Below are 21,793 nucleotides of genomic sequence, written 5' to 3'. Positions count from 1 at the left end.
ATTCACCTGCACTATAAGCATTAGTTGATCAACTCTCCAATGAGTTTTTGTCTCTGAATTATTTTCCCTTCTCAACATTAGGTTTGCAAGTGTGTACGCAACAAGAGGAGCCAACCGGATAGGGCGGGTGTACAAAAAGGCTATTTTTAGGCAATACACAGATGACACATATACCCAGGAAATCCCCAAGGCAGCCTGGCTGGGATTCCTTGGGCCAGTCCTAAAGGCAGAAGAAGAGGATGTCTTCATCATCCATTTAAAAAACTTTGCTTCCCGTCCATACTCAGTGCATCCACATGGGGTCTTCTACGACAAGGACTCTGAAGGTAAAAGCTGGTTTGCGCCTGTCTCCATTCTTCTCCATTTACCCTGGAACAGTGAATGTCAGGGCTAGAAGTTTGTCCAGGCACTTATTGTTCTGGCTACTGACATCAGAGGACTTTGGGTCGTCCTCTCATAAACTCCTTGGTAATTGCAACTGATGACTAAAACCAGGATCATCCTAATTTCTTAAAACTTTTGGCCACAAGCCTTTGATGCCCAGGATAAATCCAGCACTGAAACAGGTTAGGTGGGTCTTTTTTTTTTTTTCCTGAATTATTTTCCTAGATTATTAGTCACTGAAGTGTTTTCCCTCCTTCTTTCTACTTTTAGCCTGTTTCAATTGATAGAGTTCTTGTAAGTAGATGTTTTTACTCTTTGTAGGTTTGTAACATGCACGATTTCATTTTCAGAATCCAAAACTTACTCATGTGTAGCTGCCCAGAGAGATGGTGGAGTCACCATCCCTGGAGGTTTCCAAGAGAAAAGATCACTGAGTGACACATTCTAGAGCTGTCCCACGCATGGGTCGGTGGCTGCACTTAGCAGACTTTCCAACCTTAACAATTGCATGATTTGCCTATATGTATTGCTCTCATCAGTATTCTGTGAGAAGATATACAGTGTCAATGGTGAGGCTAAGAGCTTTCTTTCTTTCTTTCTTTTTAAATTTATTAGGAGCACTTTACCCTGATGGAACTGGTGGTAAAAGCAAAGAGGATGACTTTGTTGTTCCTGGTGGAAATTACACCTACACATGGCCAGTAAGGAAAAGTTATTCCCCAACTTTGGCAGACTCAAACTGCTTGACTTGGATTTACCATTCTCACATTGACACCCCAAGAGATATTGCATCTGGTTTAATTGGGCCACTGCTGGTTTGTAAAAAAGGTACTGAGCTAGAAGCACTGATAAAGCAAGCCCCTCTGCCCAGCTTGGCATCTTAACAGTCATTTTTGCTTACAGGTATAAACATGATGGTCTAGAATCTATCCCTACATAGCCCATAAAAAGGGGCAAGGAATAGCTGGGCCATTCCAGGAGCATCCCAGGGTAGGTATGGCTCTGGGACAATCCCCTTCTGCTCCCCTTTAGTTTTACAAGAGACTTCCCTCAGCTGGTGGAGGGACTACAGCATACTCTGCGGCCATCTGGTTATGGCTGATGCCAAAAATAAATGTGCCCTAATTGGGATCATTTCAGGATAATCAAAAGACTCCTGGCCCAGGAAGTGAAATTAGAGCTGGGTGGGTGACTTCAATATTAGTATTTACATAATTGAAACCCCAGTGTTCCTTGTCATATTTTTCTTTTTCTTATGCAGTTTGGCATATTGGTTTTATATCACATCCACATGGGAATGTGCCCTGAACAGCTAAGGTGACAGCCTGTCCCTTGTACTTTCTTGCAGTAGCCATGTGCTAACTCTATCTGTCAGCTGAGCAATTGTCCCTTCTCCACTTGGGACATGTGTAAATCTCCCACCTTCCCAGTGTCTCCTGTAGTACAAAACCAGGTCTGATTTTACAAAGTACAGAACGTATACCTGAAACAATGGTTATATGTCCAGAAAAAGACTTAAACGTGGAGAGGACAGGCCTGATTTCCCAATAACTGACAATAAAATGTCTCAAACATTTTTTTATCCTGATGAATATACAGCACTTCCTGAATAGGTGAAATTGATCTGAAGACCATAGGATAATACATGAAGCTAGGAGACAACATGCTCAAAACAATCCCAGCCTGAAAGCCTGGCTTATCTGCATGCTCCGTCTTGACTTTGTCAAGGTGGATATCTACATAATGCCATTGCCTCAGTCCTCCTCCCTGTGATGGTGATGGGTGGATTGGGAGGCTCTGGGGTCCCATCCCAGGCAACACTGGGGAAGCAAATAGTTTTTAGGGATTGAGAGACAGGCAGGACAGGTAGATGAAATATAAATCTGCCAGTGGTTAACAATAAACTACTGTGTTGCCACTCCTGTAGTCTCAGATTGCTCCCCAAACAGTCCCCTCAGTGATACTCAGCTTAGCCTGAATAGATTGTATTCATCCCATCTTAAACCTATAAAAATGTAAATATCTAGTTCTGCTTAACTATCTAGGTTTCCTTGCTAGTCCATGGAGAGCGAGCCAAACGTACTCAGCTGTTCTGGGGGTATACCTCACAAGCTGCTTCAGTGCAACAGGAATGCAGGCCATCATTTGCCTCTCCTTAATTTCTGACTAGCTAGGTTAGGCTTCTGATCTGGCTTACTGCATTGGCACACAGGTGCTGATACTAAGGGGCAGGGTTGGAAGCAGTGGGACAAAGATAGGGAAATGGGGACCACAGCTCTTGGCAGCTACTTGTGCTTGTGTCAAGCTCATTAGATAGCAGCTCGATATGACTTAGATGAGATAAGCTGCCTACTGGATGCACACATCTGCTCAAAGGTTTGAGAGGTGGATCTAAGGTGTCTCGGAGGGGTAAAGTCAGGTAAGATTCAACCTGCAATAGACTGGGCAGAGTGCTGTATTTCCTTGAATGTTCCAACAATACTGTCATTTTAAAATTCAATCCCCTCCAAAGCTTTTTTTAGCACTTTCCTTTTCGTTTGCGATTTAGGAACCGCAGATGAGACCTCAATAGAAAGGACTGGTGCTGCTAATGCTTTTGCCCTGATGTTTAGCATTATAGATGAAAATGTCAGCTGGTACCTCGATGAGAATATAAATACCTTCTGCTTAGAACCAGCTACAGTTAACAAAGAGGATGAAGGTTTCCAGACCAGCAACCGAATGCATGGTGAGCAGGACTCTTGAGCAAATGGTAACTTACAGCAGTAATCAGGCTCCTCATATCACTAGAACTTTCTGTCTCTTGTGATGCCTCTCCCTTATCTGTATCAGTATGAAATGGATTGAGATGTTGAAGTGCTGTGTTGATAAAAAGCTTTCCCTAAGCACAACACAACATGCTGGTTTGCAGCAAGATTTGGCTTTCATGTCCAGCTCTGCCACTCGTTTAGCGTGTTATCTGGGGCAACAGGTGTAAAATTTTTGGTGACCACTTAATGAGCTGTGAAAGGAGAAAAGAAAGCTAAAGAGCACTGTGAGTTGTGAATATTGGAAGAGTCCAACAATTTTGGCTCTTAAAAGGCCTTGAGATTGGTGGGCTGGCTGGTGCTGCTATTCCTGCCCTTCGGAGTTCAGTACTTCATGCTATTTGGAGGTCTGGGCATAGAAGCGGAATTGGTCATTCCGTGGAACATCAGAGCTAAATTATTTTGCAAAACATGAATCTCATTCTTCTAATGTCCCGATATATTGTCAGGTGCGGAAGCTAAAGAAGACAGCACTGACTAAACTGATTTGACTGATAAGATGATGTGTTAATTTATGATGCCTGAGCCACATATACAATAGTACACTTGTGACTCAGAAGGAAAGAGAATAGATTCCAGACATCTTAAGTGCCTGCAGAACAAATTAACCTTGTTATCAGGCCTTCTTGCTGCTGACTGAGCCTTTGTAATGTCTTGATACTGACCCAGGAAGTTTTTCATAGACCCAACCAGAGAATTGGGGTATATTAATCATCCTGAGCTGTAAACTGGCCGTTCAAATATGTACCCTTCATCTGGGAGCCTGTGAATATTTTATTCAGCTAGGAAATAAGCGTGGGCATTTGTAGTTTCTTTTCTGGGTCAGGAAAGAATTGTCTTCAGAAATGAAGTCAGATGCATTTGGCACTTCTCTTTTCTCTCTCATAACATCTTCTACTTTTGTTTTTAGCTATTAATGGTTATATTTATGGAAATCTTCCTGGCTTGGAGATGTGTGCTGACACTCCCATGTCCTGGCACTTGTTTGGCATGGGCAGCGAAATAGATATCCATGCTGCGTATTTCTATGGCCACACGTTCACTAACAGAGACCAGAGGGCGGATGTCGTCGGTCTGTTTGCAGCAACATTCATCACAGCAGAGATGACTCCTGGGAGCCCGGGGAGGTGGTTGATAACGTGCCAAGTTAATGAGCATTTACGAGGTATGGTGTTACGAATCTCCCTGCTCCATTCAGATACAGGCATCCCAGCCTCCATTGTGCTAGATAAAGAAAGCAGAGATGTTTCCAGTTGAAGTGAGATTCAACACTTCTGACTAACTGACACTTGCAGAAGTACTTCACCACACATATAGCATGAGTTCAGTCCCCAGGTTATGTATGTTGAGCAGAAGTTGTAAATATAGAACTGGTAAGAAACTTCTACATGAAGGAATTTAATGATGATGATGTTATATTTGTATGCTGCAAAAGCCTGAAAGCATAAAGTGGGTTGTCATCAGCAAGCAATGTGTAATTATGATATCAGAGACAGTCACGAGTTGTGATCATTTTTACTTTTAAGAACTCGCACATTGCATTCATAGGGATTTTTATTATGCAAAGAGATTTTGGCCAATAACGAACATCTTCAGTGCCATAATGATAATGAACCAGCTTTTCTGTTTCACTGGAAGTCCAGAAGAAGTGTTCATTTCAGCAGGCACTGCAGTCCACAAAATTGCTTTGCATCCTTACCCAGACTGGGGAACTGAGTAAATAAACCCACAAAAGCGTGTCATGGATTTCACCAGTGGGATGATGCACTGCTTGCAAGAGAAGCATGCTAGCATCTAGACCATTGTAGAAGGAAGAAGTGGCTAGAAATAGAAATGTACACCAATGATCCTAGTCACTTTTTCCAACCCGTGTAGCTCCTTCCTGGAGGGTTCTGAATGTGCACTTGTGTCCATGAGATTACTGACTGTGCAGCTGGCCAAGGACTGTCTCCAGCTTCTTTCTCCTCCCAGGTGGCATGGAGGCACTGTATGATGTACAGATCTGCCAAAAAAACCTGTCCCAACCTTCACCACTCAGCCGCAAACGGAGATACTATATTGCTGCTGAAGAAGTGCTCTGGAATTATGGACCTGACGGTTATGATAAATTCACTGGGCAGGGCTTAAACGCCACTGGCAGGTAAGCTTTCTCATCCTCTCCTGCCGTGCTTTTATTTCAAGGGTTGGATAAGATCCCACAGTGATTCACCAGGGCTAGGTCCTGCACCCTTATTAATTTTAATTGGCTAGGGCAGGGAAGATTTAAACATCCTTGTTGAGAAATTGGATCTGTAACTGCGATGCTTAGTAGTTGCCTTCTGGAAGCACTTATCTCTCCACAATTACGTCTGTGGAGAAAGTGAGCCCTGGTGATGTAAGCAAGCCCTTATGTTGAGATTCCTCGGGCAGCTTTCACATTTGAAATGAGTGTATCTCAGAATGCCATAATGGCAGATTACTCCCTCAGGATTGCTGATGAATTGTATTGAAGCCCAGGAAAACCAAAGATTAGAAACCCACTGAGAACAAGCAATGGCACAGGTCTTGCCCTAAGGTAGTTAGAGGTTAGTTGACATAGCACTTGTCCTAAGTTTAACACTCTAAAGTCTAACTCATGGTCAATGCCCATTTGTTAACTAATATATATCTGTAATTTGGGTCAGTAATATCTCCTTTGGAGAGCTGGAAAAAGTGTATGTAAACTAGTAACTTGGGAGATCATTTTTCCCCATGGCTGGGGTGATATCTTTATCCTGAATTAAGGTTTCTGCCTGAATCTCCAGTTATTTAACCAGTTCAATCTGTTAATTCCACAGTGAATCCGCAATATATTTTACACAAGGGATTGACAGAATAGGAGGGCTGTACTGGAAGGTTCGCTATGTGGAATATACCGACGCAACGTTCAGTAAAAGGAAGATTCAGCCAGAGAACATGAAACACCTGGGAATACTTGGTACAGTGAATATTTTCCCATCCTGCCCTTCCATTGGATTTGAAAGCAGAAGTGGATTCCCCTTGGATCCAAAGGGGAAATTTGTGGATTCAGCTGCAAGCCAGCCTTGTCTTGTTTAGATGGAAATACATCTGATGGCAGTTCTTCTAATACCTTCCCTTACTCTCTCTCTTTAAGGCCCCGTTATAAAAGCTGAAGTGGGAGAGACAGTGCTAGTTACTTTTGCCAATAAGGCCAGAAGGAGCTATAGCATTATGGCCCATGGTGTAAGCTTCAGCAAACTGTCAGAAGGTGCACCCTACTTAGATGGTAAGTTTTTATTGCAATGCAGCACTGTCACATTCAGAATACATGAGTCTACAGATCTTCTCCTGTTGCTCTGTAGCTTTGCCCTTTTTGTGGATAGAATGGCACAGAAGAGATGATTTTGTTAGTTTATGTCTTCCCTGAATGCCACAAGGAACCCCCTGATCTGCCTCTGTGCTTGTTTTTTTCCTTGGACATGTGCCCAGCACAGTGGCTGAAACTAGCTGAGGTCCATCTGTTAATGCTGGGTACAAGCCAAAAGTGCAATCCAATTCACATTGTTTCTGATCTAACATCATACATCCCCTCTTAGAGGTTCTGCTCTGGACATGCTCCAAAATAGCGTTGCATAGGATCTGGAATGATGATGTCATGATGTTCTTGCTGAGTTTTTGGATATAGCTATCCACAAGGTCTGGGCTGCTTCACATCTGATCTTCTAACCCAGGTTTTACTTCCTTCATTGCCAGGATAGTCAGCATCCAGGCATCTTTGATCTGATTGACTCAGAATGTGAAGCAGTAATGATTCTTATTGGTCCTCATAAATACTCGGTTACTGGAGCAGAACATTTACCAAGGGCTTCCTCTCTTATTGTGCAAAGATGATAGGGTCGTTATCATCAAAATTTAACCATTAAATGCGTGGTGTCATGTCTAATTGGTAGGGAACTCCTTCAGTCAGAGGCAAGAAAACATCCCCTTCAGAAGGTGCAAAGTCCCATTCACTTCGAACACTTACTTTATGGGACAGTAGGTCACCCCTGGAGGTGTCTCTGTCTCTGCTGACTACAGAAGGAGACTAGATTAGGGCCAGAACACATATCCAAGATTTAGAGAGCTCACATTAGATGGGTTGAATCCCAACCATAGCACCTATAAAGATAATGTAGTGAAAATGTGTTTGCTGCATTTGCAGCATTGAAGAGAAACTCAATTCACTTGTTGTCTAAATTGTTTTGCTTTCACCACAACGCATCAAAAAGAAACTCCCAGGGCATAATCCTTCTTTTGAGAACTGTGCTAAGAGAACTGAGTCAACAGGCAAGGTCATAAAATCACACAGTAAAATAAACACAAAAGGCATGAATCTGATTCTTTTGTTTCTAGTTGCTGACCGCGCAACTCAGACAATTTTCTAGCAGGCTCTGCTGTATCCTAAAATATCTAGGTTGATTTCAGCCTTAAAGTCACTGAATTCTAATGCCACCCACACCAGATATAGTTCCCTAATGGAAAGGCAGCTTCTTCTCTCTACATGCAGTCCTGTTGTGCTTCTCTTTAAACCCCACGGTAGCAACATCCACTGGCAATGCACCCTTTGGTGTGGAGCAGAATGAAACCAACTCTGACAATTAAGCGGTAGTGTGAATGGCTCACCTCTGGGTCTTTTGAGAGGAAGATCTGATGCCAGATTTATTTCTTCATAACAGTGCTCTCTGTGTGGATGCCAGAACTTTCTTACAGTGGCTACACTGCATGAGTGATGCTACATCCAGGCTGCGGGGTCACCTCATTGCAGTCTTTCAGTACCTAAAGGGATCCTATAAAGAGGGAGTCAACTCTTTGAAAGGGTAGATAACGACAGGACAAGGGGAAATGGTTTAAAGTTGAAGGAGGGAAGATTTGCGTTGGATATCAAGGGGAAATTCTTTACTATGAGAGTGGTGAGGCGCTGGAACAGCTTCCCAGACAGGCTGTGGATGCCCCATCCCTGGTGGTGTTCAAGGCCAGGCTGGATGGTGCCATGGGCAGCCTGGTCTAATATTAAATGCGGAGGTTGGTGGCCCTGCCTGTGGTAGGGGGTTGGAGCTTCATGATCCTTGAGGTCCCTTCCAACCCAGGCCATTCTGTGATTCTGTGATCCACCCTATGCAAGACAGCAGGCAATCACCAAAATTAACCTCTGGAAAAAGTAACACCAACCTCTCTTTAGAGACTCTAACAGAGCTTCCTGTGCATTGCTGCAAAACCAAAAAGAAACAATTACCAGGATCAGATTTGTTTTGAATTCCTAAGCAGTCACAGCGTAGGCTCCACTTGCTGATGTAATTGCTTTGTTGGTGCTTAATGAGAATTCAGAGTCTGCGGTTGCACTTCAGATGAATCTCATGATAGGACAGGTAAGCTACAGACATTAGAGGAAGCCAATTAAAAGCAAAGATGAGCTCTGCATGTTTAGTCTGACCAAATCCAGATAATTCAGATAGCATTATGTCAGTGTCTGTGTCAAACTTGTTCTGCGAGGAACGGCTCCATGTGTCCCCATGGCACAGGGCTCTGGGAGGCATCCCTATGGTAGAAGTCACCAATCTATAGGATGATGCTTGAACCTGTCTGCAGAAACCAGTGGCTATGCCTGAATCCCAGTCAGTCTGGAGGCTATAACAGTCCCATAACTTTTGACTTTCTCTACTTACTCTCTACAGGATATATGAAGCCAGGAGCCCATGTTAAGCCAGGTGAAACCTTCACATACAAATGGAGAGTGCCTGAAAACGGAGGTCCGAGTGAGAGTGACCCACCATGCCTCACCTACCTGTACTACTCAGCCACTGACGCTGTCAAGGACACCAACTCTGGCCTGGTGGGGCCTTTGCTGGTCTGTCGGAAGAACGCACTGAATGAGGATGGGACACAGGTGCTCAAAGTGGAGAACGGCTTCTCCAAAACAGCAGGGTGAAGGGCTGTGGGGAGAATGGATTTGCACTGTTCCCAGCACATATTTAAGAGCTTAAAGAGCTTTACCTCAGGGTAAAACCTGACCTATGGTGTGGGTAGGAAGGTGAAACTGACATTCCCCAGCACTCAGACTTGTCCCTTGGTTTTCCATCTTTTCCATGCATTCATTAGCAATGTCTGCATCTTTCCATCCTCAGTAAATATCACTTTCTTTTTTCTTCTGGCTCATGGAAGAGTGCCAATCCGAATCCTCTATAAGGACATATAGTAAGAAAGCAGCTTTCTGTATAAAAAATTGTTTTCTCATCAAAAAAAGATAATTTTCCACTTGGGTAATTCTCTGCAGATTAACTTTAGTGGGTTGGCTTTCTTCTTGGCTACAGAAAGGAATAGACAGAGAATTCTACCTCCTCTTTTCAATCTTCGATGAAAATGACAGCTGGTATCTGAACAAGAATATCGAAGCTTTTACTGGAGACCCTTCAAAAGTAGATGAAAATGATGCAGATTTCAAGGAATCCAACAAAATGCACGGTAGGAAACATATCTGTTAATGATATCTTCAGTTATCTTTGGTAAAATTTAACTGCATTCATAGCTGACTGCAGTACCTTGGAGGGCGAGGTGGAAAGTTATCAGTCAGTATTTGTCCAGTTCCTGATGTCCTTTGGATGCTGAATCCCTGTCACAAGGACTGCAACCACCTATCAGCTGCAGCAAGAGAAAGTGTAGCTTTGGGCCTTGTGAGAAGGTATAATGCCAGAGTCACACATCAGCTGCAGAAAAAGCTGGTGATTCCAGTGTAGCTACAGGCCTTGGCACTGACTCCAGCAATGAAGGCTCATCCTCTCTGCACTGTCAGCCCCACTCCAGCAAAGGAGATAAAGACTAAGGGAATGATGGTTTAAAACATCACTTCTGCATGTGAATGTCTGCCTTTGGCACGGATATCCTCAACATTATTCCTGACATGACAAACAACTCACATAACCTGTGATTTGGTTTTGCTGGGAGCACTGAGAATATGTACCGATGGTGAACAGTAACTACTGAGTGAAGCATGTGCAGGCACTGCAGGTACAATGCCTCCAACTATCACCTTGCAGTGATTGTCCCTCTTTGAACACATATACTATAAACCCACCTTTAGACTTTCCGGACCCTTCTGTTTTATTTGTCTGTTACGATGCGGTGTCTCACGATGAAATTTAAAAGAGATACATTCTCTTTTAAGAGTAAGTAAGGGAGTAAAGGTGGAAATCAGAAGTCGGTATCACATGGGAAGGCTGCATCAGAACTGAGTTCTTTTATGTCCCACTCCACGTCCTTGATTATCTGGTTATACTTTCTCCAGACTGAAAAGGAGGCATCTAATTTATATATTTAACCAGCAACTGTGGAGCACACTGGAAAGTTTGAAGGAGAATCTCTAAATCCCTGCCAAGGATTATTAGGAGACTTTATAGGTTAAGAGAAATGCAGGAGCTAAGAGCTTGTAAGAACAGCATTTAAGCATTAATGTGGTGTCATCCATTGCTACCTTTGCTTCACAGAATTCCCCTTTAATTAACGTTATGACTTGCTCAGTTGCAAGCTTCTTGCCACAGAGGTGATGGGAGGCTCTGTGCTGAGCCACTAACCAGGCTCTTTTCTTCTCCTCCAGCTGTCAATGGGTACTTGTATGGTAACCTGCCAGGCTTGGCCATGTGCAAGGATGACAATGTCTCCTGGCACCTCATCGGATTGGGAAGTCACTACGACATGCACGGAGTTCAGTTTCAAGGGAACAACATCGACCTAAGAGGGACGAGGAGGGATGGCCTGGCCTTGTTTCCTCATTTATCGGGAACAGCACTGATGCAGCCAGACCGTGTGGGTATGTTCTTGTGTTATCTTGGTGTTCTGGCACCCGAAGAAATCAGGCAGCGTAAATAACAAACAGAGAGATGGGAAGTGTGAGGGAGAGAGAAAGTGTGGGGATAGGCAATGAAGATGGAGCCAGGCTCTTGTCGGTGGTGCCCAGTGCCAGGACAAGAAGCAATGGGCATAAACTGGAAAACTGTTGGTTCTCACTGAACACCAGAAAGTGATTCCGTGCTGCGTGGATGATGAAGCAGTGGCACAGGTTGCCCAGAGGCTGTGGGATCTCCTCCTCAGAGACCTTTCAAAGCCACCTGGTCATGGCCCTGGGCACCCTGCTCTGGGTGTCCCTGCTGGAGCGGGAGTTGGAGCAGATGGACCCAGAGGTCCCTTCCCAGCTCCGCCATTCTGTGATTCTATCTGGACTTTGGGGACTTGGTGCAGCTGAGAATTCAGACAGGACTGCTTTTCTGGCAAGGTGCTGTAAATGAAATATATATGTACATCAAAGAGTAGAGCTCTGCAAGGCAACAGGTTCTTTCCTTGTATGTATTCTATACATTCCACTGTCCATCGTGAAACTGCACTCTAGGAACTACACTGTACAACAGAGTCTGTTGACTATTGTTTTTGGACAGCTAACCCCCTTCCCCCCATCCCTCCCCTAGAAGCAGAATGAGTGGACTGTGATCCAAACTAGACAGAGTTATGCCTCTAATCTTTGTCCACGGAGCTGAGCGTGGACAACTGAAACACACTCTCTGCTTCTCCGTGCCTTAGCTGGGGTCCATGAGGTACACGTAGGACTCCTGTATGCTCACTCTCTGACATCTCATTGCCACAGTCCATGTGGTGACTAAAGGAGGTGAGTGGTGCTTACCCACATTACCAACTAGCTTCCCCTTCAGACACCTCAGTTCTCCAAAGCCAGTGAGCTCTAGGTGATATAAACAGCCCCTCACCTGGCTTTCTATACAGCATCACAGATCAGGGTTCATTTTTTTTGCAGGACTAGAGATGAACAAGGCAAGGGATTCAATTGGCCAGGCTGCTTGCTTTCACAGTCACCTCCATCTCAAACGCTTTCCTCCCCAGGCACATTCAAAGTGGTTTGCAGGACTTTTGATCACTTTGTCGGAGGGATGAAGCACCTCTACGAGGTCAGCAGCTGCCGCAATTCCATCCGAGCCCAGCAGCGGCGCAGCGCCGTCAGGCTCTACTACATCGCTGCCGAGGAAGTGGAGTGGGACTATGCCTCAAATAAGAGCTCAGCGCCGAAGATTTACAACATCAGCAGCAATGAGGAAAGGTACACAGAGCGAAAGATTTGATGGGTGTGGGGCACAGCCCTGCAAGCCAGCCGAGGTAAGGGACTGTCCATTCTGCTCCGTGCAGAAGGCTTCTAAGGCTTACATCGCACAATCTTTGTGCGGTAACAGGCACGAGTGATGAAGAGCATATTAAATGCGCTGCTGCCAAAAGGGTGCTGTGGTGTGCTCAGTATTTCACTGCACGCTGCTGGGGCATCTTCAGCTCGTACGCAGGGCGCTGGTTGCCGGCCATACAGCTCGGCCGCCAGGGGGAGCTCGGGAGGGAACAGCCATGAGCGGGGACAGCTCGCCAGTGCCCCCTGGCGGCCAGGCAGTGCTAGGACCAGTTTAACCAGTAGGTGCTGGGGGTACAAAGAGCATCCTCCAGTAGGTGCAGGAGGGAAGAGGAGATCTCTCCGGGGTAAAGCGGCCTTCTCTTACCTCTGGTGATGGCAGATGTTTTTGCTGAGAGTGGTGAGGTACTGAACAGGTTCACAGTGGTGGATGCCACAGCCTTGGAGGTGCTTACAGCCAGGCTGCGTGGGGCCCTGGGCAATCTGATCCGGTGCTGATTTAGCATCTGGCAACTCTGCCTATGGCAGGGGATTGAAACTGGGTGACCCCTGGGGTCCCTTCCAACCTAAGCCATGCCATGATTCAGGTCTGCAGGGAAAGACAGTGTCTCCTGTTGGGGTAGAGATGCACTGGGGTGATTAACCAAACCCACTCATAACTTGAAGCTGTTCTGTTGGCTGTGCTGGAGGATTTGTGTTCCCAGATGTTTGTAGTGAGTGCAGTATGTCTTTGGCTTTGAAGACAGCGTGCATTCAGGGAGGATTATCATTGTTATTACTTGCTGTTTAAAAGCTCCTACAGCACACAGGGCTTTGCATAAATCATCACGTTGGACCAAGCCATACATTCCTGTCACACCTATTATGTATAACACAACCATAACAAGCCTTTAGACAGGTAAGCACTGTGCTTTTAATTTTTCCCTTTTTATTTTGCAGCTACGGGCACGTTTTTCTCAGCCAAGGGGATGATCTAATTGGTACAAAATACAAGAAAGTGGTTTACAGGGAGTATACAAATGGCAACTTTACGCAGCGCAAAGAGAGGACGGAAGAGGAGGAACACTTAGAAATCCTGGGCAAGTAGCTTTCATGGCTCACAGACTGGCCAGGTGATAAGTGGGAGGGTGGCTTACCAAGAACACAGAGTTTTTCCAGCTTTGTTAACGTGGAAAAGAGGTAACACTGATGCCTATTTCAGCCTATTGGTGATTTTCCATCCAATTTGCATAGGTGCTGGGAGCAAGAATGCTTTCCAAGCTGGGTGATTTATTCTCAGATATGAAATAAGGAGTTTCTGAAAGAATCCTAACAGGGAAGGTGCAAAAATGGAACTTAGAGGATACACCTTAACATCAGAGCACGTAATGTGGGGGAAGCATTGTAGTATTCAACAAGGGGATGGCTTTGTATCAGGAACTGGGCAAGATAAAATCTCATACACGTCATAAAATAACCACCAGCTCATATTATCTATGGGATGAGAAGTGGGCAAGAACCCATCATAAAATACTCAACTCCATACAAATACTACTTCTATAGAGGTATATATTTGACATCTCCTTTTATTCGAAGAGATAGTTGGATATTAGATAACACCTACCAAAAGCTGCAGACAACTATCCACAAAAGTTTTCCTGAAAAACAAACTGCTCAGAGACCTGTTTCCAGAGTGAATGATCTCCCTTATTGTCTAGAAGGAAAAATGAAACTATGTCTATATACGGAGTTTTTCAGTGGCAGAGATAACAGATTGATTTTGATGGCTACACTGGAAGAACAGAAGAGCCTGAAGGCTTCAAGAAAGATCAAGGCTCCTTTCCAAGGCTGAGCTATTGGAAGATGGTTACAGTTCAGAAAAGCAGCATTAATCACTGGCTTCTTCTGTTTCCATTTAGGGCCGTTGCTTCATGCTGAGGTGGGTGACTCCGTGCTGATTGTGTTTAAGAACAAAGCCAGCAGGCCTTATTCAGTAAGTGCTCACGGGGTAGAAGAAGTGGGTTGTGAGGAACAAACTGAGGCACCAATCACCCTTCCAGGTAAGGCTGTGCTTACTGCTTTTCTTTCAGCTACAAAGACCACATATAAAAAAAAATATGTTAACATATGAATGATATTCCCTCCTTCAAGCTTATTCACACTTAGGTGTCCTTCCAAACATTATACACCTAGTGTTCTTTCAGATGCAATTCTCTCTGCTACTGTGCGTGTAGGTTCTTGAGCAAGTGAGCATGTCCAGGCACAGGATGAGCCTTTGTTCCTATTGGGGTAGAAACAGGAATGTAGTATCCCTTGGCAACTTCCAAAATACAGAAGAAAGCCCATAGTCGTGGCCAGGGAAGCCTAAAACAGTGTTTAGCCCCGGGGCGATGCGCTAAAAGTGTTTCAAAAATGGAGAAACTCAGGGGTAGGTAGAGTTGCAGTCGGCAGTATTCAGCTCTGCCTCCCTGCTCGCTGGTTTTGTTGAGTGGAGGCTTTGTGCTGGGCACACTGCTGTAATATCTCTCGTATCCACATGGGAGCAGGCATGGGATGGCTTAAGGAAGGTGTCTGCGAAAGGAGTATCGTCAGCCAGACTTCAGAGCAGGCTTTTCCTCAGGTCCTGGCTGGCTGCTCGCCCTAAGCAACCCAGAGCCCATCAAAGCCTATTTAAGCCAAACAAGTCATCACTCGGACTGCTAGAAGTGGTGTAGTTCCCCATGGCAAGAATGGCTGAATGGCTCTGAGTCTGATGAGTTTCTTGTTAGTTTTCTGTCCTGTTAGTGTAGCGGTACCTTGAGAGCATTTTTGATCTATGCTAGGTCAATAAGCCCATGCTGTAATGCACAGAAGGTTGTTGTTCTGTAACAATAAATGATATTGCTTAATTTACATTGTGAGACCCATCCTATATAGTGATATTTGAGTCATTATTTAATTATTGGCATACAGTAGCAGCCACTATTGCATGAATCATAATCATAGAATCATAAAATTGCTCAGGTTGGAAAAGACATTAAAGATCATCAAGTCCAACCACAACCTGACCATACTACCCTAACTAACAACCCTCCACAAAGCCGTGTCCCTGAACCATCAAAACAGCGCAATGGCTCAGCAACAGAAAGCTAGTTTAGTCAGTTTGTGACCATTTAAGCTTGAAAACTCTTTTTTGCTCCAATGCCCGCAACCTTACCACCAGGAAGGACGTGAGAGAGGTGATGGGTTTGGGGAAGGAATGGGGGCTCTTCAGCAACTGCAGAGGAACAGTGGCTTAGTAGGAACAGGGATGGGCCCTTCCTGGCATTCCCATCCAGCAGCAGTTCTGATATTTAATCAGCTCTCCTCTCCCAGGCAACAGCCAATATAGTGCTGAAGCACCTCCTCCAAAGTCCTGGTGGCAACGGCCATGTTGTCGTGCCCCTTTCAACCACAATGAAAATATTCAAGGAAATATTTTCTGGAGCCTGGCTCCCTACAATTTCAATTGACCTAAAACATTGGCCTCCAAAACCATTTATCTACCAGTTTGCCCAGGGTGATGGCTGAGAAATTGAATCTCTGAACAGATTCTCTCTGTGGGATGTTGCTGCTCCCAGCACCATTTGTAGATCTCCTTTTGGAGGTGATATCTGCCTTCTTTTACACCACTGGAACCTCACTGACCTCCTGGAATGCAGAAACATGAGCACATGCCATTCCTGCACGCTTACTCAGGAAGCTTTGATGCAGATCATTTTTTGATGGGGAGGGTAACGGCTGTCAGTTACACACTATACAAAGCTTCTAACATGCAGCTGTTCTTTCTGTTTCAGGGGAAATAAATACCTACAGATGGAATGTCCCAGAGCGATCTGGCCCTGGGAAAACAGATCCCAACTGTATCACTTGGGTTTACTATTCAACAGCAAATTTCGTCAAGGTAACCAAGAAGGTTATGATGGTTAATTAAAGATTACATTGTTTTAGATAGAGCGTCCTGTCTTGCAAGGAGTTTCCACAAGGAGCACAAGTTGGAGGGAAGGTTTACAGAGCGGGATGCCTCGTCATCTTTGCTAACAGTTGCACGTGCCTTGGTTATTTTAATCCACTGAAATCCTCAGGGATACCCTACGGTAATGGGATTCCCTCCTTAAAGAACAGTTGAAGGGATTTGGGTTGAAGGCACTTGGGATCTTGGGACTAAAATGTAATGAGAACGACATGCTGAAGCAGATGTAGTCATGATTTTTATTTTTATTTTTTATTTTTTTTCCCTCAGATATTTAACCTTTATTGAATGTGTTGCCTATTTTGTATTTATTTCATAACTGGATGAACTAGAATTGCTGTAACACACGTTTATTTCCTTTCAGGACACGTATAGCGGTCTGATTGGCCCTCTTGTAGTTTGCAGAAAAGGAATTCTAGATGAAAATGGCCTGAGAAAAGACATTGATCGTGAATTTACTCTTCTGTTTATGGTGTTCGATGAAAACAAATCCTGGTATTTGAAAGAGAACATTGAAACATACCTTCACAAGAGTCCTGATGATTTTAATTCCACTAAGGACTTTGTAGAAGGCAACAGCAAACATGGTATGTAGGACTTGGTGGCAGCAGCTGGGAGGATAGAGGTTTTCTTTTCCCAGCCCTTTTAGGAAGACACTGACTTAGCTTGCAACTATCCAACCACGTGACACCTTCATAAACTGCAGCGCTGGAAACAAAAAGATTTCAGGAGGCCCAGCCAAGACAAGCTAGTTCAGTATTATCCTCGTGGGGAGAGGCTGCCCTGCCAAAATCCCCTTGTCATTTGGGAGCTGCCCTCCTTGTTGACTTGTAGGAATGCAAGGATGACATTTTAAATCTGTGTCTGTAGAAGCAATCTATCCAGGAGCCAGGAAGAACAGAACAGATGGGGGCAGGAACAGCCCTAGCAAAGCAAGATTTATTTTACAGATTCTACCCATTTTAGGCAATAACTGTTCCTTATTTTTCCATGAAGCTTCTTAGCAAAACCCCTGTTTGTGCAGGAGATCGATCTCAAGAGGTGAAAACCCTACCTGGTGCTTTTTGAGACAACTGAATGGTTGCTGCCATGCACTTAGGTGAAACAAAATTGTGACTGACTCCATGCAGTCTCTACAGAGAGTCCTTAACCTGTCACATGTGCTGGGCACCCATTCCCCTTGGAATGGTACAGATGGTGTCTGATGGTTATCATCACCCATTTCATAGCCAGTTATTAATCAGACCTATTTTGTCATTCTTCCAGCCATCAATGGGAAGATTTATAACAGCCTCCTGGGTCTAACCATGAACGAAGGTGATAAGACAAACTGGTATTTGATAGGAATGGGTAATGAAGTAGATGTACATACAGTCCATTTCCATGCACAGACCTTCATCTTCAAGGTTGGTAAAATGAATCAGAGTAAAACGTTGTCAGTGTGATGGGAAATAATCTGAAATAAAATGCCTGAGTTCTGGGCTGTTTTTGCAATGTGAGCATGTAGCCCTGCTGATACTGAGATCAGTGGGAGATATGCCTGTAAAGGAGATACAGAATGAGCTCAACCAGTACCTGAAGTGCTTAGGAGGAGACTCCTTTTGCTAATTAATTAATTGATAAAATGTGGGTTCCCTGGGAGCCTCAGCTTCTCTCTGTGAGGCACCCCATGTATGTCTAACAGAGAAGCATTTTGTCTGCCTCAAGGAATGAAAAGTCTAACTGGAATATTTCAGTACCTGGGGGGGGATTAGGATACGGCAGGATAAGGCAGGACTCTTACAATGCTGATTTTGCCTTGCCACAGACAGATAAAGACCACAGAGGAGATGTATATGACCTTTTCCCTGGGACTTTCCAAACTGTTGAACTCGTAGCGGAAAACCCTGGAACGTGGCTTCTGCACTGCCACGTAGCTGACCACATACACGCTGGCATGGAAACGACCTACACCATCAATAAATCAGGTGCAGTGGCAGAGATACATCCTAAGGCTCTGAGGTGGTCTCACAGTGACATGGGAGAAAGGCAGGGAAGTAAGGCAACTCAGTTGTCAGCACTGCACTTTGCACTCTGGTGGGAAGCACCTGGAAATCACTGCATGCTGCCCTGGGCAATTAGCATCATCTGGGGGTGCCTGAGTGATGTGGCAAGGAACAGCTATCTTTGCTGCGCTCTGCAATGTGAAAGCAGTTGGTGCTTCACCAGAGCCTCCCCAGAAGCACTGGCAGCCTGCAGATGAGTCATCCACAGGTGGTGCAGAAGGCAACTGCAAAGCTGTCGTTTAGTCTTGCTGTAAGAGGCACAGGGCTGGTTCCTTCCTGCTCTCACTCCTTCCTGCACAGTCAGAGATCAGCTGTAAGATGCTCCATTTTCTTGGCTGTTCATGCAGCCCAAGAAAGAGGTGTTCCTTCAGCTAAGCTGGAAAACTTTCTAAGAGCCGCTGATCCCTTCCACCACTTGCAAGTGAAGTCAGAAGTGCTTTGTGAGCACCTTCATGTCACCACATACCACAAAACACCCAGGTCCAGCATCTCCTGCCTCAGGCAGCGCAGTCGATGCTTCCCGTGTTGCTCTGTAGGGGCTGCACAGTCCCAACAGGCACACCTTGTACCTGTAACCCTAGCAGGGCAGAATGAGAAATGTAAAAACAAACGTAGCCCAAATCCTCCTTCCTTGGACAGGGGGAATTTTGTGCATTTTATCCCTTCTGGCTTTGAAATTTCAAATTAATAAGCAAACACAGAAGTGAAGCAACAGATCCTTGTAGACAAAACGGACGTAGCCCATGGAGCTGCCTGGATCAATATGTTTGTAACTGCTGATATAATCAGGATTTCTACAAAGGTAGAAGGAACTCAGAAAAACCAGTGCTACTTTCTCACTGTTTTTCAAGGCTTTCAACCTCACTGCATTTTTTTTCTCTCTCTGCACAGAGCTGGAAGCCTCTTCAGAAGGAGGACTGACGACCACCACAGCTTATGGTACAACTATCGTACAAAACAGGACCACTGCAAAGGGTATGGATTTGTTACAACATCATTTCAATCTTTCCATGTCTATGCACGGATTCCTCATGAAGCGTTTCTCTTTGCACAGATCCTGACAGCCAAGGGTACAACGTCTTTGGCAAAATACTGAATCCTGGAGAAGCCACCCTGATGCTTGCAGCCTTCGTTTCCATTGGACTCATTCTGCTGTTGACCATATTGGCCTTCCTCTCCCTCATCACCCACTAAGGAAGCAGGATCCAATATCAGGCTCTCCATGACAAAAGTGCACTTCTAGCAGATTCCCTGTAAATCCCCACTTTCAGCTGTGCCAGGTTTCACAAAATGCTGCTGCTACAACTAGAGCAACACACACTTCAGCATTCCCATCCCATTGCCAGCACTCCTGAGAGCTGCAGGAAAGTGCTCCGGGAGCCACGTATCACCCATTGCCATTCCCATCCCACCATCACTCAGCTGGGCCCGAGGCACCATACCTCTTGGCCAACGTCCTCATGGAGCTGGCAGGATTGCACCCATGTGCTCTGTGCAGCATCACGGGGTGCACACTGCTTTAGCATCCAGCTCCTGAAGGCACAGGTGTAAGTCTGGAAGTCCTTGAGGTTTCCCAGAGAGAAGCCAGCCTTACACCAGGGTCTGCATCGATGAATTCACCAGCATTTAACCCATTTTCCCTTTTTTTTTGTTCTCTTCACCCTGTTAAATGAGGAAGCTGTGCACTGGGGACAGATTTTTAAAGGCATTTAAGTAGCTACCAATATACTTCAGCACCTGATGAAGCTCAGCGTCTGCACCAGATTTGTTAATCCCTTTAAAAATCTAGCCCTGAGCAGCCTCAATGAAGTTCTACTTTGTGATTGCTGCTCGTTGCGGTCCTGATTCTGCAGCTCTTCTCTGCACTGAGCAGTGCTTCGTTCCCAAACTTTAACTGGGATGCTGATATCTGCGCTCTGCAGGAAAGACAGACAGAATCAGGCCGTGTTTAACACTACTTGAATGTTTATAGCTCACGTCTAATTACGTAGCGCTCACTCTTGCCAACCAGCCGCTCACGTCAGCTACAGCTCTTGCAGAGGAACTCCAGAGCAAACACATCTGTGAAACTGTTGATCCAAAGCTGATTTTGAATGTAAATCCACTTTGCTCTTCTTTTCTACTTTTTTTCACCCCCAGTTCTGTACTTTGGAGTCTGTTAAATGCAGGGGATTGTACTCCCCATCCCTCCCACTGCAGCTTAGTGATGTCCTGGGTTGATGCCCGGGTATTTGAGATGTAGATGTTTTCCTGGATGCATATCAGCTAATTCTTGATTCCCTGTTTTCTCCAGTTATTTAAGAGGTAGAACTGCAGGACTGAGCCCAAGCAGGAGTTATGCTATAGCAACAAACACTTCTAAATCCCTCCCTTGAGCTGATAAGCAAAGATACCCCACACCCCATTATCTTTCTGCTTTGTAAACATAAGATTGAGGTCTCCTGCTCTGTGCAGAAGCACCGCACAGAACATTTGCCCTCTGTCTACATCCCAAACCAAAGCCTTTCACTTAAACATTCACGGTTAATAAAGGAAATTATTTGATCCTTTTCCTTTTAGAGTAGCTAAGGGGTCTGACATTTTAGAAAAAGAATCATAAATATATATTTTTTTCCACAGTAGCCAGCCAAAATGATGACAAGGCTAATAAAGATCTGGTTCTTTGTACAAACCTTCTGGCACAGCTTGTTTCACTTGGCACGCTTCTCAGCTGGATGGTGGCTGGGAAACAAGAATGAAGCCTCCAGAGGTCCTCAAGGCCTTGGGATATCATCGCAGCTTGCCTGGGTGGCAGGGGCTGCCACAGAAATCAGAATGCATCACAGAGAGCACAAAGCACTGCATTTAGCATTACCTGCATGCCTCGTGCAAGCAGAGGCATGCCCTACACTGAAGAGCTGTGGAAAGCATGAATGAAAGGCAGCAATGTGCCTTCAGAGCCCGGAGAACCAACCATAACCTGGGCTGCATCCAAAGCCAGCAGGGCAAGGGAGGGGATCCTGCCCCCTCTGCTCTGTGCTGTGAGGCCTCACCTGGAGCACTGCATCCAGATGTGGAGTCCTCAGTACAGGAGAGACATGGAGCTGTTGGAGTGTGTGTGTGTGGCCACAAAAATGATCCCAGGGATGGAACATCTCTCCTATGAGGACAGACTGAGAGAGCTGGGGCTGTTCAGTTTGGGGAAGAGAAAGCTGCAGGGTGACCAGAGGGAGGCCTTTCAGTATCTAAAAGGGGCTATAAGAAAGAGAGGGGCAGAATCTTAAGCAGGGTCTGGGGTTGTAGGACAAGAGGAAACATTTTCAACTGAAAGACGGGAAATTCAGACTGGGTGTAAGGAAAGAATCACAGAATGGTTTGGCTTGCAAAGGACCTTAAAGCCAGTTCCAACCCCCTGCCATGG

At 45.1% G+C, this 21,793-nt stretch overlaps 1 protein-coding gene across 1 annotated transcript in view; it reads left to right on the top strand.

Moving 5' to 3' along the window:
- The window catches only part of HEPHL1 (hephaestin like 1), a 28,315-nt gene extending 8,728 nt beyond the window's left edge, over positions 1–19,587 (top strand). The window contains exons 2-21 of the mRNA XM_072343932.1: positions 82–326; positions 1,000–1,212; positions 2,933–3,112; positions 4,102–4,356; positions 5,163–5,331; positions 6,008–6,147; positions 6,325–6,456; positions 8,882–9,093; positions 9,518–9,668; positions 10,798–11,010; positions 12,090–12,303; positions 13,318–13,457; positions 14,277–14,417; positions 16,173–16,279; positions 16,713–16,935; positions 17,615–17,754; positions 18,156–18,315; positions 18,741–18,752; positions 19,285–19,368; positions 19,448–19,587. Of these exons, the coding sequence (XP_072200033.1) occupies positions 82–326; positions 1,000–1,212; positions 2,933–3,112; positions 4,102–4,356; positions 5,163–5,331; positions 6,008–6,147; positions 6,325–6,456; positions 8,882–9,093; positions 9,518–9,668; positions 10,798–11,010; positions 12,090–12,303; positions 13,318–13,457; positions 14,277–14,417; positions 16,173–16,279; positions 16,713–16,935; positions 17,615–17,754; positions 18,156–18,315; positions 18,741–18,752; positions 19,285–19,368; positions 19,448–19,587 (3,271 nt within the window). The remainder of the gene's footprint in view (positions 1–81; positions 327–999; positions 1,213–2,932; positions 3,113–4,101; positions 4,357–5,162; positions 5,332–6,007; positions 6,148–6,324; positions 6,457–8,881; positions 9,094–9,517; positions 9,669–10,797; positions 11,011–12,089; positions 12,304–13,317; positions 13,458–14,276; positions 14,418–16,172; positions 16,280–16,712; positions 16,936–17,614; positions 17,755–18,155; positions 18,316–18,740; positions 18,753–19,284; positions 19,369–19,447) is intronic.
- Positions 19,588–21,793: the final 2,206 nt, after the last annotated feature.

This window comes from Excalfactoria chinensis, chromosome 1, assembly GCF_039878825.1.
Source record: "Excalfactoria chinensis isolate bCotChi1 chromosome 1, bCotChi1.hap2, whole genome shotgun sequence".
Lineage (NCBI taxonomy): Eukaryota > Metazoa > Chordata > Aves > Galliformes > Phasianidae > Excalfactoria > Excalfactoria chinensis.
Note: the sequence above shows the minus strand (reverse complement) of the source record. Positions and strands in the feature narration are given on the sequence as shown.